The 20549-nt window shown below is 46.1% G+C and overlaps 1 protein-coding gene across 1 annotated transcript; it reads right to left on the bottom strand.

The window, feature by feature from the left end:
- Positions 1 to 266: 266 nt before the first annotated feature.
- Positions 267 to 6664, bottom strand: LOC118509764. Its single transcript, XM_036050895.1, has 4 exons — positions 6265 to 6664; positions 1188 to 1550; positions 957 to 1076; positions 267 to 868 (listed from the first exon to the last, which is right to left on the bottom strand). Exons 1-4 carry the CDS (start codon positions 6283 to 6285, stop codon positions 794 to 796), a joined length of 579 nt encoding a protein of 192 aa, XP_035906788.1. The 5' UTR covers positions 6286 to 6664; the 3' UTR covers positions 267 to 793.
- Positions 6665 to 20549: the final 13885 nt, after the last annotated feature.

Below are 20549 nucleotides of genomic sequence, written 5' to 3'. Positions count from 1 at the left end.
GAATTGAATTACAGGCTTGTATTAACGGCTGCCATTGCGGCAGCGGCACACAGCAAGGTCATATGCAGCGATCCGATTAAGCTGGGATAAAATATGCAAACGTATCACATGCATACACACGACGCCGTACGAAAGGATAAACTGAATGCAGTCGATTATGGGCGATTACGACATGAAACCGTATTCGATGGCTGCAATCACGTGTGCTGCACTATCCCGGTGTGGATTTCCCGGTACATATCTGAACGGGAGGAAAAGGCTTTCCATCGGGTATGATGTGTTTATTAAGATTCTTTGGGTTTGTGTTTCTTACAATAAATAGGTACGACAATAGTGTTAATAATACTTATACACTTGTTACAGTGGCTACGTTAAGCTTACGAGATGCGCGGTGCACGATTACCATAGAAGCGTGTGCAAGAATTGGGAAAACCATCACCATCACACACACACACACACACACACGGACACACACACGGTCGGGGCTGGTCACCGATTTTCGATAGGGATTCGGCAATATTTGGGACCGGCGGCATAATACAGAGTAGTAGCTCGTACGCAGCATCTGCATGGTGGGTATGTACAGAGTACAAATACTCGTCGGACGGGCGATAAACACGTAAAAGGGCTCATTTTACACATTAATCAGTGCTCGACGGGAGGCGGGAGGGTGGGTGGGGAGTGTCCTCCAGGCACGGCCAGGCTATCCGGGCGGTTGGTGGCGTCCACCGGTACGGGGCTGTAGCATAATTGTTCGTGTCGCTCGCCAGAACTGTTCACTGCCGCCGTGCTGTTATTTGCCCAACCGGTAGGAATGCTTGTCACCGATCTGCTCCTTTGGCCACATGCACTCACAGCCGGCATCGATCTGGAGTCGGGAGTAGAAAGCGGAGGTGCGGTTAGGGAAGTGAGATAAGCTAATTAAACCACCACCTACGTGTGGGGCGTGTCCGTACCTCTTTGAGAGCCACATGCTCCCAGCAGTTGACGGCTTTGTTCTCCGATCCGGCCACCTTGCGACGGGTGATGTAGATCTTCTGCCGAATCTGAGTGCAGGACAGACCGGTCTCGGTACACTGGGGCGGAGCAGAGCAAGAACCAGAAGGGAATGTTCAGAAATCAATCATATTGTGAGCACTGGACCGCTGCTCAAATTCTCAGGTGCAACACTTCACGCAACTAATTACCTTATTCTGATAGTTGTTGTACGAGCTAAGGCATGACTCGGTGACATAGTGATTCGGTCGATACTCGTACCCATCGGTACCGTTGCCGACGTACACAATGTTCAGCAGGACCTCGCAAACCGGCTGCCGGGTGTGCGATCGCTTCACCACAATCGGTTGTCCGGCTTCGTCCATGTCCTGCTGGTCGTACTCGCCGTACTCCGGGTTGATGCTACCGTCGGCGGCAACATCGTTCGAAGGCGCCCGGTTCCATTTCATCAGCGGTCCCCATACGTTCGTGCCGCCGAACAGATTTCTTAGCGGATCGTCATCCTTGTTGCCCATCACCAGGGCCATCGTGATTGCGACTGAAAAAAGGAAAATCTGTCCCAATGCGTACGGAAAAGAATGTGAATTAGAATCTCGACAGTCCCATCAAGCATCACTCGACAGCGTGTGCTTCCCGTACGACCCGTGTGATTCATTTCGCATTTCATTTCAATGGCATTCGTGCTTATCGGATTTTCCCACAAGCCTTTTTTTTGCTGTTGTTGTTGCTTGTGTCATCGGCGCAGTCCCTGCCAATGGCTTACGTAGTATCCCGCTTTGATGACCGGAACCACCAGATGGTTCCCCGATGATGATGACCCGATGCTCTGCAAAGAGAGCCCCACTAACCCACCGGTCCGTATGACGTAGTGCACGGATTCGCACTGCTTAGAAGTGGCGATAAGATAGAGAGCGTACCTGAAGTACCCGGTCGGTACGTCAGCGTGGGCCCGGACGCCAAGCTTCAAGCGCCAAGAGTGAAATAATTGTTACGATTTAGTGCTACACACTTGTGTGCATCATCACCAGCCACCGATTTCCTGCCCCGAAAGCTCGTCATCGCGTCATCATCGCACAGGACATGGCACTAGCTCCCGCAAAGCATGTGTTCGCCGGGTTGGAGCGCTGTGCAACATACGGTACGGTTGCGTTCCCCATGTTCTTGAGCACCCGCTCCGACCCGATCTCGGACCACCCAGGCTGGATCGTTCGTTTCATTTCTGGTTTTGCGGTCGTTATCTCGGGCGCGCTGAGTGTTACCTTTTAATTATGTTGACCTAACGCGCGTTTCGATCCGGCGCCTCAGTCACCCATTAAAGGGCGACTCGCAGGAGAGCTTCACACGGCCCCGGGGGGTGGTGGTGATGGTGGTGAAATGGCACTTTATTTGGTCTGTCAATAGGGATGACAAATAGGTGGAAGCGGAAAGCGAAACCGCTGACGAACCGCTTCGTTCCCGAGCGCCCAAACGCCACGTCCATGGCTATTGATCGGGATCGGATCGGAATGGGCGTAATTGGAGCACCAATTGAACGCGACTCGCGCGATGTTGGGATGTGTTTTAGTGTATCTGATCACCAGAGATTGTGTACTTCTTTTCGGGCATTCTTTACAGTTCATTAAAAGAGCAATTTGGACCACCGGAGCAATGGGCGCCCATCGATGATAGGATCAGCGCATCCTCGCTAATGCTGGTGTAATAATGATAGAAAATTTTCCCTCTTTGCCAGGTTGCGCTCGAATCGTTGAATCGACCATCAATAGCAGCGATTTACCAGCCGAGCAGCTTATCGCCATCACGAGATCTTGGTCGGTAAATGGGCACAAAATTGCATACCAATTCACGCTAAAACGGATATGATTATTTCGATGAGTTTCCTTTCGTTTTTTTGTTACTGTTGAGCACTAGAATATGACTTCACAATAATTGTCCTTCCGAAGCCCGGTGGTGGGCAAATAGGCCGACCACAACATGGCAACCATTCCACAGCGATTCGTCACGTGTGTTTGCTGAATGATTTATCCGCTTCATGACGTGTGCGCGGTCGGATGGGAAAGCTCTCGGAGTGTGTGTCCCCGGTGTTGCTGTCGATGTGATCATCTAATTTATGCAATGGGTGTGTATCACCCTGGCACAAAGTGCATCACTGCACTGCTAAAACATCGACTTAATAACCTGTCCGTATAGCTTGCAATGAATTGCATATGTTGTGCAATCCTTGGCTAGTTGTTTCAGCAATCAGCCTACCTCCCAGGAGTGAGAACTCACCGGGCCGGGTTATCATGCGAACGCATTCCCGAGCACCGGGCTCAAGTGGTACGACTTCGATTTATTTAGCTTCTGCTGAAGTGGATAAAAGTGGTATAATAAATCCATTACTTTCCATACATATTTATAAGGCACCGATGGACGCACGCGTACGGATGCAGTAGGTAGAGTTTCGTTCTCCTCCGAAACGTTCTTCCATCGTTAAGGTGGAGTGTGTGTGTGTGTGGTGCATTTTGCGGTTGCATACGAATCGGATCGTTGTTTATGCATATGTGTGCTTACTTGAAATTAAAATGCCATATTCCGAGCACGCTGGTGACGTGTTTGATGTGTGCGATAAAGCTATTAATCAGCTCGTGACAGAGTGACACACGTCACACGTTCAATTCAATACTTTCATCAGCACAAGAGTGAAAGAATCGGTGAAAAAGCGTGTGTATTGAATGTTGGCATTTTCGCAGTTTCTGCTAGTAGATGGTAGCATTTCCCTTTCCACAGAAGGATAAGACCACGCTATTTAATATCTTCTGATCGCTTCACATTAAGTCCTCCTTTGTTAATGATTTAAATCTGTCATACGTGTGTCTGAATGCTTTCAATGCTCTACGTACAGAGTCTGTACGTTTGTACATTGCTGTAGGGGTTTTAAAGCCACTCTTCGAATGGTCGAATCGAAGTGGAAATGGAAAGTGATATGAAGGTGTTATGGCTTGAGCAGGAATTTGAAGGAAAGCAGCTGTTCCACTTGATTGATGATTTCTCAGAAATGATGTAAGGGCGAGTTAACACATCGGTCGAACATTTTTTAACTGGCGCAATGCAGGTCGATTTGTGTATTGGCAAGCATAATTCTAACTATTACTTATAACTGGCTTCTAAGCGTTGGTCTAAAAATACAAGTTTGATGTGTAATGAACTTTGACAAGAGAAATTGAAATTAGGACCTTAATGTTATCCATTTTTAATTGAAATCTTATTGCAGACATGTCAAACATCCAGCTCGCAAAGGACTTTCGATGCTTGATCTGCCTTCACAGGCTTCCTTGCCTTATCCTTTTTGTAATCCTTTTTGTAGACCCCAAATTTACTCGATGAGACCTCTTTTCGAACAAAAAAGGTAAGATACTAAGTAAAATGGTCGATATTGGGACAAGTCACCAAATCGCTAGAACTCTATGTGGGCCTAGAAACTTACTATTTAGCTATGCATCTTGGTCCTCCAGTTGATTGACTCTCCAGTTCGATGAAGTTAACTTGTCCATCCATGGGACACAACTTAACTTTTTCGCCAAACTTGTGTAATGCTTTGTAAGGCCCTTGCAAACATTTTTGTGGGGTTAATCCTGTCCGCGAGTCAAAATGAGTTGAATACTTCTGGCCTAGAGTCAATGGCAGATTTGGCACCTTGGCGGTACCCCTAAAACATTGAACATGCTGAACGGTGTGGAGTTCTTCGTCAGTTCGAGGTCACATTCAATCATGGGGCGACTACCTAGAGGCTAAGTCAACTATCTGCAAGGACTAGCTATTCGCCAATTTGGCATAATCTGCTGGAGGTCGTTAAGTGTAAAGGCAAGAGCTTAAAAACAAGAAGCTTACTAATAAGTCTTACTTCCGGAAAGAATAGGTTCCAATATAGGTCACATCAGCAACAAAAGCTCTTTTTTATTTAAATTTTTTATTATGAACCTATCAGCAAGTAAATCTAATACGCACCCGTCTATTGGCTATTCTTACTTTGCTAGCCCAAAAAACTCCCTTGTTCGATATCAAGGTACTTTGGAGTTATTACATTACTAACAAGAGATTTATCCCTTGCATTGAATTTAATCCAAAATGGCAACATATAGATAACCACCCGGCCCTGTCCCACCTCCGCCTCCGATGAAGTAACGGAAACGGAACGTGATTGTCATTAGTCAAGCATTTGCAGGTAAAGCGTCAAATGCATCCAGCAGCGCAAAAACCATCGTCCTGATTGCAAAGTACCAGCCCTTCTCTCTCTCTCCCGGCATGTGTCGTGGACACAAGTGGTCACACAATGCAACCAGAATTGCAACAGCGCGCACAACAATCGAAATAAATGCATTTCTTCCGCGCGCGCGTTTTAAAAATCAATCGCAAATGAAAGCAATGCCACACCGTTCCGGTTGTCGAGTAACGTGACCTATTTCATATCGTCCCACCTGTTTTTGTTCCTTCCTTCCTTCCTTCCGTTTCTGGACAATTTCATGCATGCATCGCATTAGTTGGGACGCGTGCAGTGCAATGCATGAAGCAGGCCTGCCCCAGGGACGGGCACGGCTTCATGCCGCGGTGTCGATTGCGAAATGGAGACGCGGCCGGATAAAAATGTTTGAATAAATTGATCAATAAACGGCGCTTTGCTAATTGTTATTTGTTTTCCACTGCTCCGCACCGGCAACGCGCGCCCCAATCGTCGGTCCGGCCCTGATGGATGGTCCGTGCAGGATGTGGCACGTGTACCGAGCATGTTTTGCGAACAATTAGAGAGAGCGTCGGTTGGTTGGTCGGTTGGGGAGCCCTACCGATGTACAATGTTGAAACACCGTTTGAAGCGACATTTCAATCCGGTCGCACTTAACAAGGGCCAAAGCCGAGCCGAGTTTCCGGTGCGTAGCTTTTACCGCCGCGTGTAAGAGCGATTCTGACGCACTGCCTCGGGTGCGCATGGTGCGATGGTTTTGTGCAAATTGAAACCATTTCCCTGCCGCATCTAACGTGCACCGTACGGTGCTGTGCTAAAATGAAATTAAAATTTCATCAACCCTCCCGAAGTATGCAGGATTCCAGCAGTGACGCAACTGTGCCCGAGTGTGCCGAGTTCTGCTGTGTGCATCGAACCCATTTGGGCCATCCATTTGTTTCGATTCTTTCTTCGGTTCCGAAAATTGGAACAGATTGTGTGTCGTGCCACTGAATGACGAGATGATGGATTGGTTTACTGATTCGAACGGAAAGACTTCCATGGCCACTTACTAGCTTTGCTATTTTATCCATTTTTAAGCGCGCTGAGCGGTTGAACCGTAACGGAAGGACGTGAGCGTGAGGGTGTAACGTCACACCGGAGAACACCGAAGCACCGATAGAAGAATATACAGCGACACGCACACTACTTTTATGCAGCAAACAAGCTTTTGGCAAACTATTTAAATAAATAATAAAACAAACGGTGGCATCGATCACTCGGGCTGCATGTGCGAACTGCACTTGTTCGATTCGATTGCCTTTGCACTGCCTCTGCTCTTCACACTGGTTGCACCCAAACCAAACCAAACTTCAGCTACCGAGCGGGATACACGCGGGATTGAGCCACCACAGAACGATGTAAATCCACTGGCCAGGTCGATGTTGATTGTCGAAGCTTTTATAGCGCTTTGGAGTGATGCTAGAAATGCTAACAGCGCACGGGGAGGGACAAAAGGAAAGAAACAACGACTTACCGCGAAAAGAACGCTTATCAGCGTCCGGGTGGTCCGGTTGATATCTTTCGGTTGATGGTGGTGGTAGTGTTTTTTTTTCGCTTCCCTACACAGTGAGATAAGCTGACGAGGCGTTAGGCTACTGCTGCCTTCGGTTACAGCTGACCGGCCGCGCTGACGCATGCGCGCAGGACCACGGGCGAAAGGCTGATCTTAATCCTTTCATTATGAAATTGTCTCTGAATGAGGCAGGCTGACGATGTAGTAGGCAGCGTACCAGCGAGTAGGGGTTTTAAGTAATGGAACGGATATTTATACATCTTTTTTCCAGCAAAATGGGCGATTCGAGGCTCGAGACTGGCAGGATTGATGAGTGGGACGAAGCTACAGTTTAAATTGCTTCGTAGAAAATAGCTTTCCGCCAACCATCTTTCGTGGGTAAGAATAGTCATATAGCGAATTTACTTTAAAAGGCGCCACAAAGGTCCTCAATTTGTGCTCAGGACAAAAAACACCAAGAATGGGTGGGAAAATTGAACGTCAAACCCCACATTGACATACAGTCCCGATCTTAATCTCTCTCGAACGCTTCTTACTGCACGCCGGCTAATGTTGACCTAGTCCTAGCCACGAAAACATCTCCCCCGACCGGAAGCATAAACAAAACCTCCCGGGAAGGGATACTGTGTGTCGCTAATGGGCATGATGTGCATGCAGGCGGCTTAAAGCTCAATTCCCCGTAAAGCTTCCGAGAATGGGCACCCGGGTCCTCTAAACACTCGACTGCAATTAATTATGGCCCGGGTGGTGCCTGGTGGACTGAAGCTATCCTCGGGGTTTGGGGAGGACAGAACTTTCGTCTTGAGCGGTGAATCACGGGAGAGTTTGCCCTCCCCCTACGTCCGCCGGGTATCGATTACGATAATCGTGGGGTTTGGTGGCGGCTACGCTTTCACGAGAGCTGTGGATGATAATAAACTTTGCGTCGGCCAGTTTGCAGTTAGCTGTGGAGTGAGGTTTGCGTTAGGGATCGGTTTCCGCGAAATCGAGTGCCCTAATATATCGGACAATTAACCTCTTTAACTAATTTAACACATGACCGCCACTGAATCAACAACTGACGTTGAAGTGTTGCTGGAGGGGGGGAGGACGTCGTGGTACTTGAAACCCGCCCAGTGACCCGCGATACTTGGGCACGTTCCGACTGCTTTCCTTTCCCTGTTTTGGGGCCGGGTTTATGTTTTCATCGATAGTTTATTTGGCGCGATGTGTGTTGGGATGTTTTTCAGCACAAAGCACAAAATCACACGGCTCTGTGTGTATGTATTCAGATGGCTTAATGAGCGGGACTAACCAACCAAGAGGCTGTGCTCGGTTAAGTATGCAAATGTTTATTATCGTTCATTATGATTGTCAGGCTTGTCATAAATTATTAACAACTCCTTCACACAATTGCTTTCTCCCCAAAACCGTTAAAGGGCCACCTCACATGCGTGCTATGTATATGGCAACACATGCACACGCTTGAGACCGGAGAAGGATACAGTTTGCTCTAACTTTGGGTGGGGGCTTCCGACAACCCCAAGCCAGTGACAATCCACCGGTGATGGGAGATTTCTTCGGAAAGGAATTAATTTTAAGAGGGTCATGGTTGAGGCTTTCGAAAATTCTTAAAATTGACAACGGAATTAAGACACCGTGCGTGTGTGTGTGTGTGCCGAACGCCTGAAAACCCGGAGCGATCGGCATGGGGAGACCGTTGCTGTGGTTCATTAAACGGTAACCCAAAGTGGATCGGAGGGTCGGGCCTAAACTGCTGAGCCTTGTTTGTTGCTGTATGGTTTAGGCTGGCTGGTATGTTAAAGTTCAACGAAAGACGGATTTATTTGGCTGCAGGACACAATAACCGTTTGATCCTGGGAGAGGAGGTTCGAGTTGGGTTGAAATCTTATTTAAACTGCTCACGTTACGATGCTACCCAGCAAGAGGGTTTTTACTACCTAAACAATTGACTCCACACCGATACACTGTTACACCTTGTTTGTATCGATAGTCACGATAGGCTCGCTCGCAACAAGTTGTCTAAACAAATAAATGTAAAGCCGGCGATGATTCAGAGGGCTTATCTGGTGCTGCTGCTGCTGCTGCCGCTTCACTTTTCGATCGTTATCAGTGGGATTACTGTACCTATTTTTAAATCGCATTCTTCTTGAGCGCTATCTAAAAATCTCGCCTAAGTCGGTTTTGATCCATCGAACAATTCGCTAATGAATAGGAAGGTTTTCGCGTTTGATTGAAATGCGCTAAAGCCGCATTAATGGGTGAGTCATTGAACGCCGTTTGAACAATCAAGATAATTACCTGGAGCTTAGGATTAGAGCTTGAACGAGGGGTATGTTTCTTTTTATTTCTGGTTCGATGTTTCAAGAATGAGTTCTGCCTAGCTCTTCTCCAATGCTGGAGTAGAAAGAAAGCAATTCGTTTACACATGAAACACCTAATGAGCATATGACATTGACCTTGGAAGGATTTTAATTACTACGAACCGGTGCACTATAATCTTTCACCAAGCTTGTGAGATTTGCGGTTCGCGGTTGCGGTTGTGCAGTTGATGAACTGGGGGGGATTGGGAAACTTATACGCAGAAGGGCATTCCGCTAGCACTGGAGCATTATGAACATACGGGTGAAATTCTTCGAAAAGGTACCTAGAGAGTTCCTTAAAAGATTTGGGTGAATCTTTAATACTTTAATGGGCATAGGCACGAGCCGAAAACGATTTGCTCGTATCGTTTTTAAATGTTTATTCCAAACGGGGGTTTCAGATTGATATGGCTAGAAATCTCCTACGGACTGCTTTGCGTTAAGCGTTAATTAAGAAGGATTTAAAGCTTAGTATGAACTTTTCAACCTCGTATCCTCGTTCGCCAACCGTTCTTCGAGGACTAAGAGACGAATGAGGTTTCTCTCAGAGAGTCAAGTCTTCTATAAATAAACGACGAAACAGATATTCGAGCTCTTGATTTGCTACAGAAGTCCTGTATAACCTTCATGATACCGTATCACTCATTCTCAACATGGACAACCTACTCCATCGTCAATAATAGATACCTTCCTTCTTTGTCCATGTGAACGATCTAAAAATACATTCCATGCGTCAAAGCGTGTTAGTCTAAATGTTGCATTTGAAAAAGCAAATTTAATTGAATATGGTCTGAGACTTAAAATACCAGTTTCTTACAGAGTTTACGAACTGAACTAGTAATGTTCGAGCCATTTCAGGACTCTGTTCAATGTGAAGCGCACAACATACCATGGGGTGGCCCGGCAGAAGAGGCGGCGCCGGTTTTCGTACGACAAATCCCGGACCGTTCCTCCGTAGTGAGGACTGGCTATTCAACTACGTGTTATCATTAAACCTAGTAACCTAGAAAAGGCGTACATGACCTAAAGGGTCGTTAGGCCAAGAAGAGAGAGAAAGAGAGAGAGAGCATTCAGGGAACTCTGGAGTCGGTGACAATTTGTCGACTATGCTCAATACGATGTAGACAATATGCAAATAAAATTGGACAGGATTTTTTCTGTCCTGTTATAGGTTAAAGGCCATTTCTTTCAAATGCTATTAAAAATCCAGTTTTATATGTAAATTGTACATTTCTTTTACTTTACTCTTTACTTATTCAATCTACTAGCAACTTTACTGTTTTAACCAAACTTACAAAATATTTAGCAATACAGTATATACAACAAATACTTCATCGTTTACATTAACTTTTCAACTGCTATCTGTGATTTTTCGACTTCCCTGTACAAACCACCGTTGAATTTTTGTTTATTCACTGTAGGACGTTTGGTGCAACCTTCTGAGTATCTAGTTTGGTTGAAATTTAAGTTAAGAATAATGAATTCAAGCTCTCTATGCTTTAAACTCGTATCAACAATGACTATCCCATCGAGTTTATTCCAGGGATTTGAAATGTGTCCTATTCTCGAGAGTACCTTATTTTGTGCAAAATCGTATGAACGTGAAGCTGATAGCTGATAGCTTAGCATTGTCTAGTTTTCTGAAAAGTCTTGAAAATATTAAGCTTAGTTTGAATTTTTCAAATATTCAACTAGTGTGATCGCTCTACTTTAACCTAACCTTCTATTTTTATTGGCTGAAGTCTCTTGTTTAGGACATTCTAATCTATTTTTTACCAGCTGTTCATTCTATTGACTCTTTGAACCTTTTACAGTATTTGTATTATAAATTTATCTTTTTGATCATCTGTCCAACAGTCGTGCGCTTTGCTCCACAAACGATCTGAGATACTAACTAATTGAATGTCACAGGAACATGGCACATGAAATTCTGATAAGTTATTCCCCCGGACAAAGGTTAGATTTACGACGGCATCCATTTTCTTCCGATATCAGGCAAATCCCTTGATGATGAAGCAAACCAAACCAGCCAGCTCGCTGCCACAGCCTCGGATCGAATGCGGGATTGGGAACGGTTTTGTGCGATTTCTACTTAGCTGTTAATACGTTTTCCATATTGATAGTTAACTTCTCTGCTCGCTTCCCTGCTCGGTTTAGCTCCAAGGGGACGCAGGTTCTTCTGCGTATTCTTCGCTTCCACCGCACTTCCACCGGCTTCGTTTGATGGAGATTGATCCGTGCCATTGTTTGCGTACGCTGTGTTGAACACTTGTACACTTGTACCGATTCGTCTCAATTCCTTCGTGGGAGGAGGGGGGTAAGGGGTAAGGGGGCATGGCCTGCACGGAAGTAACATATGTACCGCATATTCGTTTGTCAATTTATTCCATCAGACTGATGTTTGAAATTACAATCACGTTGATGCGAGCAGGTTGCCTTCAAAAATACGAACCAGAAGTCAGTGTGGACTTGGCCGGGCGCCACCCCTGGGAAGGTTGGGAAATCCGTAAAGGAAATATTGACTGTTTGCCAAAAGAGAGAGTAATCGTGAAGAGATGTTGACGAAGAGATGCGAAGGGTTCAATCGATCTTCATTGCTGCAACTACCCCAGAAGAGCCAGCCCGATTGGGGGAGCATATCGGACCTGGTGTTGTAGCAGATGAGGCATCCTTCCGTTATTGCTGGTGTTGTTGTTGCAATATTTGTGAAAATATTTCCCCAAAGTGTATATGCCATGGGCCGCCGTACCGTGGTCGTGACGATTGTTTCGAGGCCAATGTTGGAAGGAGCTGCAATAGGTTGGGCGTACGGCATTGTCCGGATTTTCGTACCACTGGAGCATCAGGAAGAATGCGGTGTCATTGATGCGGATGTCTTACTTTGCATGCAACTCAATTAAGGGCAACCGGATCCGGATGAGGTCAGGTCGGTTTGAGGTTTGCGGAAAGGAAGCAACCCTCCTACAACCAGGATTGACGCCCATAGCATTACCTCAATGCCGCACACGCTAGTTCCGTGTACTCGGCTGTGCTCTCGCTGAGAATTGTTGTATGGGAATCGAAAAATTAATACAAATACCAGGTCCTCTGACTAGTTCTGTCAGATCAGAATTGGTTCAATCTCGTAGTAAATGAGATCTCTTTCTTTAACAGCACGCCCAACAAAAGCCTAGTCGAGTAGGATCGATCATGTCGATCAAATTGCTATCGGCAAACCAAAATGGCCTATTGAAACTGTCCGGCCCAATCATATGGTCCGTGAGGTGCGTGGGCTCTTTTTGTGGATACCGTACCACCACGGTACGCCAACAAACCAACCTGCAGCCGACATGCTGATGTCGTTGATAGGGCCACCCCGTACCGATTGACATTGGCAATCGCATGAAGCGTCGATAAAGTGCGAGAATGATAAAGAATTTTATTTATTGAGCGCTATTATGCGCCAAACGTCACCCGAGTGCTGGTCGCGGTAACCGCAGGGCTCGCAAGCCCCCCGGTTGTACGGTTTGCGGATGACAGTTGGCATGCCGAATGTGTGGTACGAACGATGGGAATCCCGGGCACGGTTGGCGTGTGTCGATTCGACTGGGTCAACAATGCTCGCTTTATTGGGCCCGTTCGGCAATCGTGTAGTGTAAATAGTGTACGCGCACTTCCCGGCAGCGAATTAGCGAACCAATATGGTGCCACTTCCGGCAGCTTTGCTCAATTTGTGTGGGTTTGCGTGCGTCGTGCATTTGCTATCGAATTACCGGGATGTAAATTAACTACCCACCTATGTAAACGAACTCCGGGTTATCACGGGAGTGGAGCCTGCCTGCCACACGCCTTTCTAAATGAGACACTCGGGAGAGCGAAAGCCCTGGTCCGCTTCCGGGGCGACAAGAATTTGTTTAATCACCCACTTCAGTTGCTTGTCATCGGACACGTGGTTCTGTGGTACAAAGTAGCTGTCCTACGGGGGTTTCGGCTTGCCCTGCTGGTACTTAGCCTTGCCGCAAAGAATGCGGTTGCATTCTGGAGGGGAGAAAGAGACATCGACAAGAAGAGTCCGAAGTTGGTGGTCGTTCAAGTTGAGCCGATGATGAGTTGTACAGTGGCCTGGGAACGTTCTTCGACCCGTTCCCCACCCACTTGAGGCTACTTTGGCCAATCAGTCAGTGGAAGTGAAAGTTACGTCCAGCATTCACATAATCGGGCCCAGTGACGATGTGGCACGAAGGAGGCACACGCGCGGTAGTGAATAATTCATTTCCTAAATGGAGCCAAGCATTTTGACGTCCGGGCGAACCAGGGTGCCATTCCGGTGCCGGATGTTCTTCCCCAGGGAGCCGACGGTTTTGGTTGGTGTTGTTGGTTGGTTAGTTTCGGTCTGGCAATAGTTTCTGGTTGTTGGCCGGGTCGCGTGGTTTTGCATGGTTTGTGTACCCGCAGTGCTCAGGACACGGCAGCGAGAAATCACGTTGGCACGAACGGGGACAGCAAGCTGGAAAATGCGCTTCGAAATGGAAATAAAGCGATTATATTATGCCCGAAAATTTCGCCCCTAATTGAATCGAACCGACTCGACCAACTTAATTATTAACTTTCACCATCGCTCATCCCGGGACCGGGTGAGCAAACTGAGGCCAGACGGGCTGACGCGTCTTGAGCCGCGTGCTATTTGCCGGCGACAGTTCGAGTGATTGAGAGCACTTAAAATCAAATTAAGCAGCTCGTCTCCGGACTCCGGACCGGAATGTGTTGGCATTCCTCCCCCCGGCCGTACGAGCCGCCGTGTGGCTTTGTGGAAGGGCTGCCGCGCACTGTACTGTATTTCGGGGGCCCGCTAATTATCAAGCTGATTATTCTTCCTTGTCCGCCCACCGTGGTTCGGAACGGAGTTTGGTGCGAGCGCGCGTGCATGTGAGCGCCGGTTCGTTTTGCGTTTGATTAATACTGCAAGTTAATTGGTCGTTTCGAGCATCATGGCACTGTATGGATATGTGATGAGCTAAAGAAGAGAAAATCCGCAAAAAGAAAAAAATGGCACACCGACAGAGCAGTAAATAAAACAACAGTCACTTTGTAAAGATCGGATCATCAGGATGGGCTAATTTCGATGATTGCACTTAATCGAGATTGCATCCGATTGCAGCCTGGGTGTTAATTATTAAATTAAAGTCAAACAATTCACTCGTTAGCGCCTGTGCTTCGCTTGTCAACGGTAATTGCTGAAGCTAAGAGGCTTAAAGTTTCGCAGCTTTTCCCAACTCATTTGACTACAATGTATTTATCTGGGGGTGAGTCGGCGTTCGTTTGTTTTGTCACTCTGCTTAATTTGATTACGCTCCAAAATAAGTGGTCCAGCATAATTTAAACCGGAATGATGTCAAAGAGGCCGCGTTTGCTAGCTTGTTGTTATGGCTAATAATTGGTTATTAGATTTTTGACATGCTTTAGCTGACAGATGTCAGGGCTTACACTGAGCTCTTCACCCAAAAAAAACGATATTCAAATTAAATCCTCCGCACTGGCACCAAAACAAACTGTCGCTTGCTTGAATTGCTTCCGGGCTCAATGTAGCCAACGGGTGACTTTAAACCGGAATGGATGGAGTGGGACTTAAAGTTCGCCCGTTCCACTTTGCATATTGATTGATTTAAACCGTCCGTCCGTCCGTCCGAATCGCACAGTGACGCCCGCAACATCAAAAGACACCCCGGCGGTCCATATGATTAACGCTAGGTCGTGGAAAATCGTGGCAAAAATGAAAACGGCATACGAAAAGGCTTTTTCATCCATTCTCCCTCCGCGGAAGAACATCAATCGACCCGATTTGCTTGCGTTATTAATTGCGCTGCAAATACGAAAGACAAGAAAGACGCCAAGGGGGGGGGTGAAAAACAATTTAATGATGTAGCTCCTGCTGGGTGGAAGGCAGCACAAAAAATAACAGCACTGTCGCAAGTGTCAATTCCGCCTTTGAACTTGTTTGCAGTGTTTCAGCCAGCCCAACAACAAGAAACAAAGTGGGAGAGTTGGGAAGCGAAAGAAAAAAAAATTGCGTTGAAGAAAGGCTGAATAGCATTCCTGTGGCACAGTCAGCGATGCAAACGAGCTTCACTGCCGCCGAGAACCGTGAAGAGGACACCCGACACATCAGCGAAACGACCCAGAGACATCAGAGAGAGTGCGGCCTTTAAATGGTGGCGATACCGGTCGGTAAAGCTTTCTTATGTGATTGCCAAGGAAAGGAAAGTAATGACTCTTGAATCGCACGTCCTCAAGCCTTTCGCACCTTTCGACGTACACACCAACCGTTGGGAGGGGAGGGGGGGGGGGGGTTGGGGAGTGCTTCCCATTTTCGTCGGGTTGGAGCACTCACGAGCAAGTGCACGAGTGCGATTCATGCTTTGTTGCTTCTGCCACCGGTAAGTGTGCTTTTTCATTGTGGCTCTTCTCCAGCGGGTGGTTCTTGCCATTTTCATTACGACCTCTAAGGTTGGCATGGCTTCCTTGAGGACCGTAAGAAACTGGGGGAAACACACGTCCGTACCGGTACCCAGAACGGATCCACGTTTCTGCACTGTTCGGTTGAGGTTTTTGCAATTTATTTTCACGTTTTACACTCCGAGGATCGTCGCCCGTTTTCCCCATTGTTTGTACATCGTGCTCCACCTCTGATGGTTCCGTAGTAAGAATCCTTCGGGGAACGGCTGTTTGATTCATTCATCCAATGCTTTGTCGTGACCGGTTCCAACAAGGAAGGAAGGGACCTGACGGGGCGTTCCTCGCAAGGTAGACTTTATATCTTTTCCTTCTTACCCTGGCGTCGAGTCATCTTGGAGTCACGGGAATCGAATGTGACGTTTCCGGTTTCGCTCCCTTTTTTTTTCCTTTCGCTTGCTTTCTCCCGAAGGAAGAAGGGCGTTATCGTCATCTCTTTGCAGCACCTTTCGGAACCTTTCGTCATTAGAAGGGACGAACCCATTCCGGCATTCTAGTCCGGAATGTCTGCACCTAGCGCTTCGTATCGCATCATTCGTGCGGATCCTTTTTCCTGTTGGCATTTTGGCATCCCAGGTACAGTGGGGGTCTCAGGCAAAATCCCCAGCTCGAGGGGGTAAACTACCTAACTCGACCTAAATCTCATTTAGGGTATGGCGCCGGTGCACACACGTGAAGCAGACAGGTCGTGTGGCTTGCTCCTTCCTGCTGGCTGCGAACGGGGAAATGAAATGCTTTTGATTTAGTTGCTGCTCTATGATTGATTGAATACGGAATGACTGACGACGTGAATGCGATGGGTGGTGCGGAAATCCTTAGTTTCCTCCTGCTCGGTGTGAGCTTGATCACAACAGAGATCTGAAGATTTCTAACCCCAGCCACCCCGGGGCAAGCGCACACGAGGGGTTCGAGCATAATTTTGACGATGCGCTCTTATTAAAACTCTGGCCAACTTTAGCTGCCATCTCTTTTATCTGCACCTTTTTTTTGCCACCGACCGAACCCTTGTGGTGTTTGCATTCGGTGGTTTGCCCGATTAGTAGAGCTGAGTGACGCTGGCGGTCGGTTGGTTGTGCAGCGAAAAGGAGTCCCGGGGTTTTTTGGGGAACTATGATTACGTGGTGAGTGTCTGTTGGAGTGTGCATTTTAATTGTTCTTTCCCGTTGAACTTGACCTGATTTGTTGTGCCGGTTAGAACAATACGGTGCACGAATGCTACGTGGGAGCTACGGGCTGATGTTTTTCCCTTATTGTTGCATCATTATTTAAGTTTATCTGCAGCAGCATATTTTGTACCAACTTTGGTACCGAGATGGGTTTTTGTTTCCGTAGCAAACTCGTTACGAGCACACAATCTGCACTATCTGCCTTATCGGTGCAACAATGTACGTGCTTCACATTCTTTCCAATCTTACCGTACGGTAGTTTCGATGAAGTTGTGGAATTGCATTGTTTCTGGTGCTGTGCTGTACGTTGCGCTCTGACAAGGCCAGATTTATTGTACGGGCAAGAGCGAGAACTTTAAGAGCGAGCTCGTTTCCGTGTCCTCGGATGCGTAAGCTTTGAGATTCTGGATTTTGAGGGTTTCCTTTTCGGAATCGAGTGTTTGAGAATGTTAACAAGTGACTAATTACTTCAGTTGAAAAGCGAACATGTTGTAGGTTCTTTGAAAATTTGGGATGATCATACGTTACGATCGTTTCTACTAGTTTAATTGTTCGTCTGAGTGGTCTGCATATCAGATAAATACGCTGTAAAATCTTAAAAACTATGCATTAGAAGTTAAATAACATAACTAACAGGCTAACTGTAATCCTAAACTAAACTAAATTATGGAAAAAAATATTAATATTATTCTTCGTTGGACTGCTAATCCCTCTCGATAACACATAGCATTTTCCAGGTTTTTGCGCACTTTATCCGGGATCACAACAGAAAACAATGCTTACGGACAGGTTTGGACAAACGCTAGCTAGACATTGACACGATTGACGAACTCAGCAGTTCAAGCAGGCCGAAACATTATCCATGGTATAGCGATTGGCCTCGTATGTGTGGAAGGACATTGGAGGGCCGCTACCATGACGAGCTCTACGAGAGCTGTACGATGATCTCACCATCATGCAGCGGGTGTACTGGTCACGTCATGAGAATGACATCGGACAATCCAGCCCGTAAAGTCCTTTTAGGCCGTCCACACGGGCAGAGAAGGCGTGGTAGGCCCAAACGACGTTCATGCGTCCTCCAGAACGGCCGGGATAACGGATTGGCAGACGACGGCGCTAAACCGTGAGCGTTATCGAGGATTGTTGCAGCAGGTCAAGATCGCAAAGCGGTCTGATAAGTAAGTAAGTTTAGCGATTGCCAGCAATGCTCGAGAGCGAAGCGTCCTGGCAGTCACGCTGTAGCGGCAGTAGCGCTGTAGCGGCAGTAGCGCCGTAGCGGCAGTAGCGCTGGACAGTCGATGCTTCCTTTTAGGATCCCACTGATAAAAGACAGCCGTTTCAGTGATAATGGACACTCAATGGACAAGAAAATACATCCCAAGCATTAGACACCGAAAGTTCTATACTCGACACGGTGATCCCAGGAACAAAGAGCAAAAACCAGAGAAATTGTGTTGTATAGACTCATGCCGCGCAAGAACATATTGAGATAACGTGATCGAACTCTTGTTTGAAGGTGATCCTCGCGTCAAGAAAATGTCCAGATCCTTAAAACAATGTTGTCGGCTGAAAGTGATCGCTAAACATTTGTCTATGCAGATATTTTATTCACCTGTTAAACTTGCTCAATGAGGTTTGTAGTCGAGAATGGTCTTCAGGTTTTTTTTGAATTACGTATTCGTCTAAATATTTAAGCATCGACCACATATAACAGATGGTTGTCATCTGGAAGCACCATAGACAGATCATTTAAGTATTAAGGTTGCTGATCTGAGGAACGCCCTAGGATCGATCTTGACAGGTGAGTGCCCACCCTCACAGTACAGGATCGACCGAGCAGATAGGAGTTGATCCATAAATGAGGAAGTGAGGGATGTTGGGAGTAAAAAAAGGTAGAAACAGATTTAAAGCTGTAAGAGTGAGGATTAGAGCCGCTAAAAACGAATTAAAATCAAAATAAGAATATAAGAAATTGAATTGGCGCATACAAACAAGATAAAGCTTGTTGGGTATACGTCTCGTTGAGTACGACGACATGGTAGAAACGGAATCCAAGTTGACGGAAAATGACATTTAAAGGGGCTAACAATCATATATCAGAAGAGTAGGTCTAAATAAAGCTAGCAACAAATATTGCTTATGCCTTATTACGCTTGAGCTTTAGACTATTAACCTTAGATTAGATCTCAATAAGATCTCCAAGATAGCAATACGGCCAGGCCGTTCTTTATGAATAAAAAAAAAAAAAAAAAAGATCTCCAAGATCAACATAAGATGGAAGAGGATATCTGTAGCAACCCCACAGGCTTCTCGAATTTTCTCGATTCTTGCTGTCCAACTAGTAGATACGGCTCTACTTAGACTAACGAGACTAAGACACAATCATTAAAGTCTTTACATAAACTGCAAATGAGATCCAAGGTTTTGTTCCAAGGTCACAAACAGTAGAAACACAATTAAAGATACATTGGTCGAAGGTATTTTGAAACAATAATTATAGTAGAAGAAAGGGACAAATAGACATAAATGAACAATTATTGCGATACAGTGCTAAGAAATGGTTAGAACAGCAAGTAAAGAAGGAGTCATGAAAATTTTGTAAGATCATACAAAACAGAAGTAGAGGAGTAAGAAAAAAATTGAGGTGGTTTCCATCTTGGAGATAACAGGGCAGAGGGTACGAATTCACTAAAATTATAAATGTTAAACATTTAAATATTTCAAACAGATCATCACTTTTAAGTAATTATACCATAAAGAATAGCAACTCCTTCTCCGTTATGTTTTTTAACTATAAAACCACTGGAAATCTTGTCTTATAATTTCTGGCTTTTCGTGGCGGATCGATGTGATGGGAATGCAGAGTCTTCATTAATATTCCTTTTTGACTTGGAAACTGAGGTTTGTCCAACGATGTTTAAGGATTTTATTTCCCCAGGTTTATGGTAGTTGAACCATTTTCCGTCACATGTACCAATATTGCTTTAAAATTCCTTCCTACTATCGCTGTGTCAGGAGCATCAGGAGTAGTTTTTCGTCCGCTTGTGTTTGATCCTGCTCGTGCACGGGGGTTTCTTGTCACATCCTTGAACTTTTCCAACCGTCAAACGATCGGCATTTTTTAATTCATTTTCGCCTGTTGGATATTTAATCACCAGCTGTAAATCGTCATAAATCCCTTCGGCATATTCCTTGAAGCAAGTCACAGGTGAAAAATCAATAATTTCGTAGATTGAACGGCATACCTTATTGCCACTCGGATTCTGTAAGTCATTACACACCAATAATGTGTGTGTGTACCAGCGCTTATACTTAAAAGTAAACAAGTTTGCTTAAAATCGATACAGCACCACAGGCACACTCTATTGCAATGCACATCAATCCCTGGCCTGTCTGAGTGATGCTATTAATGCCATGAAACAGTCAAACATTGTGGTATGGCAAAAACGAGCAGAAATTGCCACCCTGAGCAAATATCAATCGCATATCGCAGTTCGTTCAGTGTTCGGTTAACCAGTTCGACTCTATGCGAAAATTCGGTGCCCGCTGGTACACCAACCAAATAAGGTGATGAGAGGACTCGTATACAACCAATTAACAAACCAACAAACGGCATATGCTTTTGCGGGCTGGTGCCGGATGGTTTTGCTTAATAATTCATGTTCAAGAACGCGGCCAATATCGTCGGCACAGGCGCTGATGAAGGGGTATATAAGCTTCGTTTTCGCCAGTGCCAAATGTTTGGGAGATCCGTGAACAAAGGA

Source organism: Anopheles stephensi, chromosome 3, assembly GCF_013141755.1.
Source record: "Anopheles stephensi strain Indian chromosome 3, UCI_ANSTEP_V1.0, whole genome shotgun sequence".
NCBI lineage: Eukaryota > Metazoa > Arthropoda > Insecta > Diptera > Culicidae > Anopheles > Anopheles stephensi.
The sequence above is the reverse complement of the archived record's forward strand: the minus strand, read 5'-3'. Positions and strand labels throughout refer to the sequence as shown.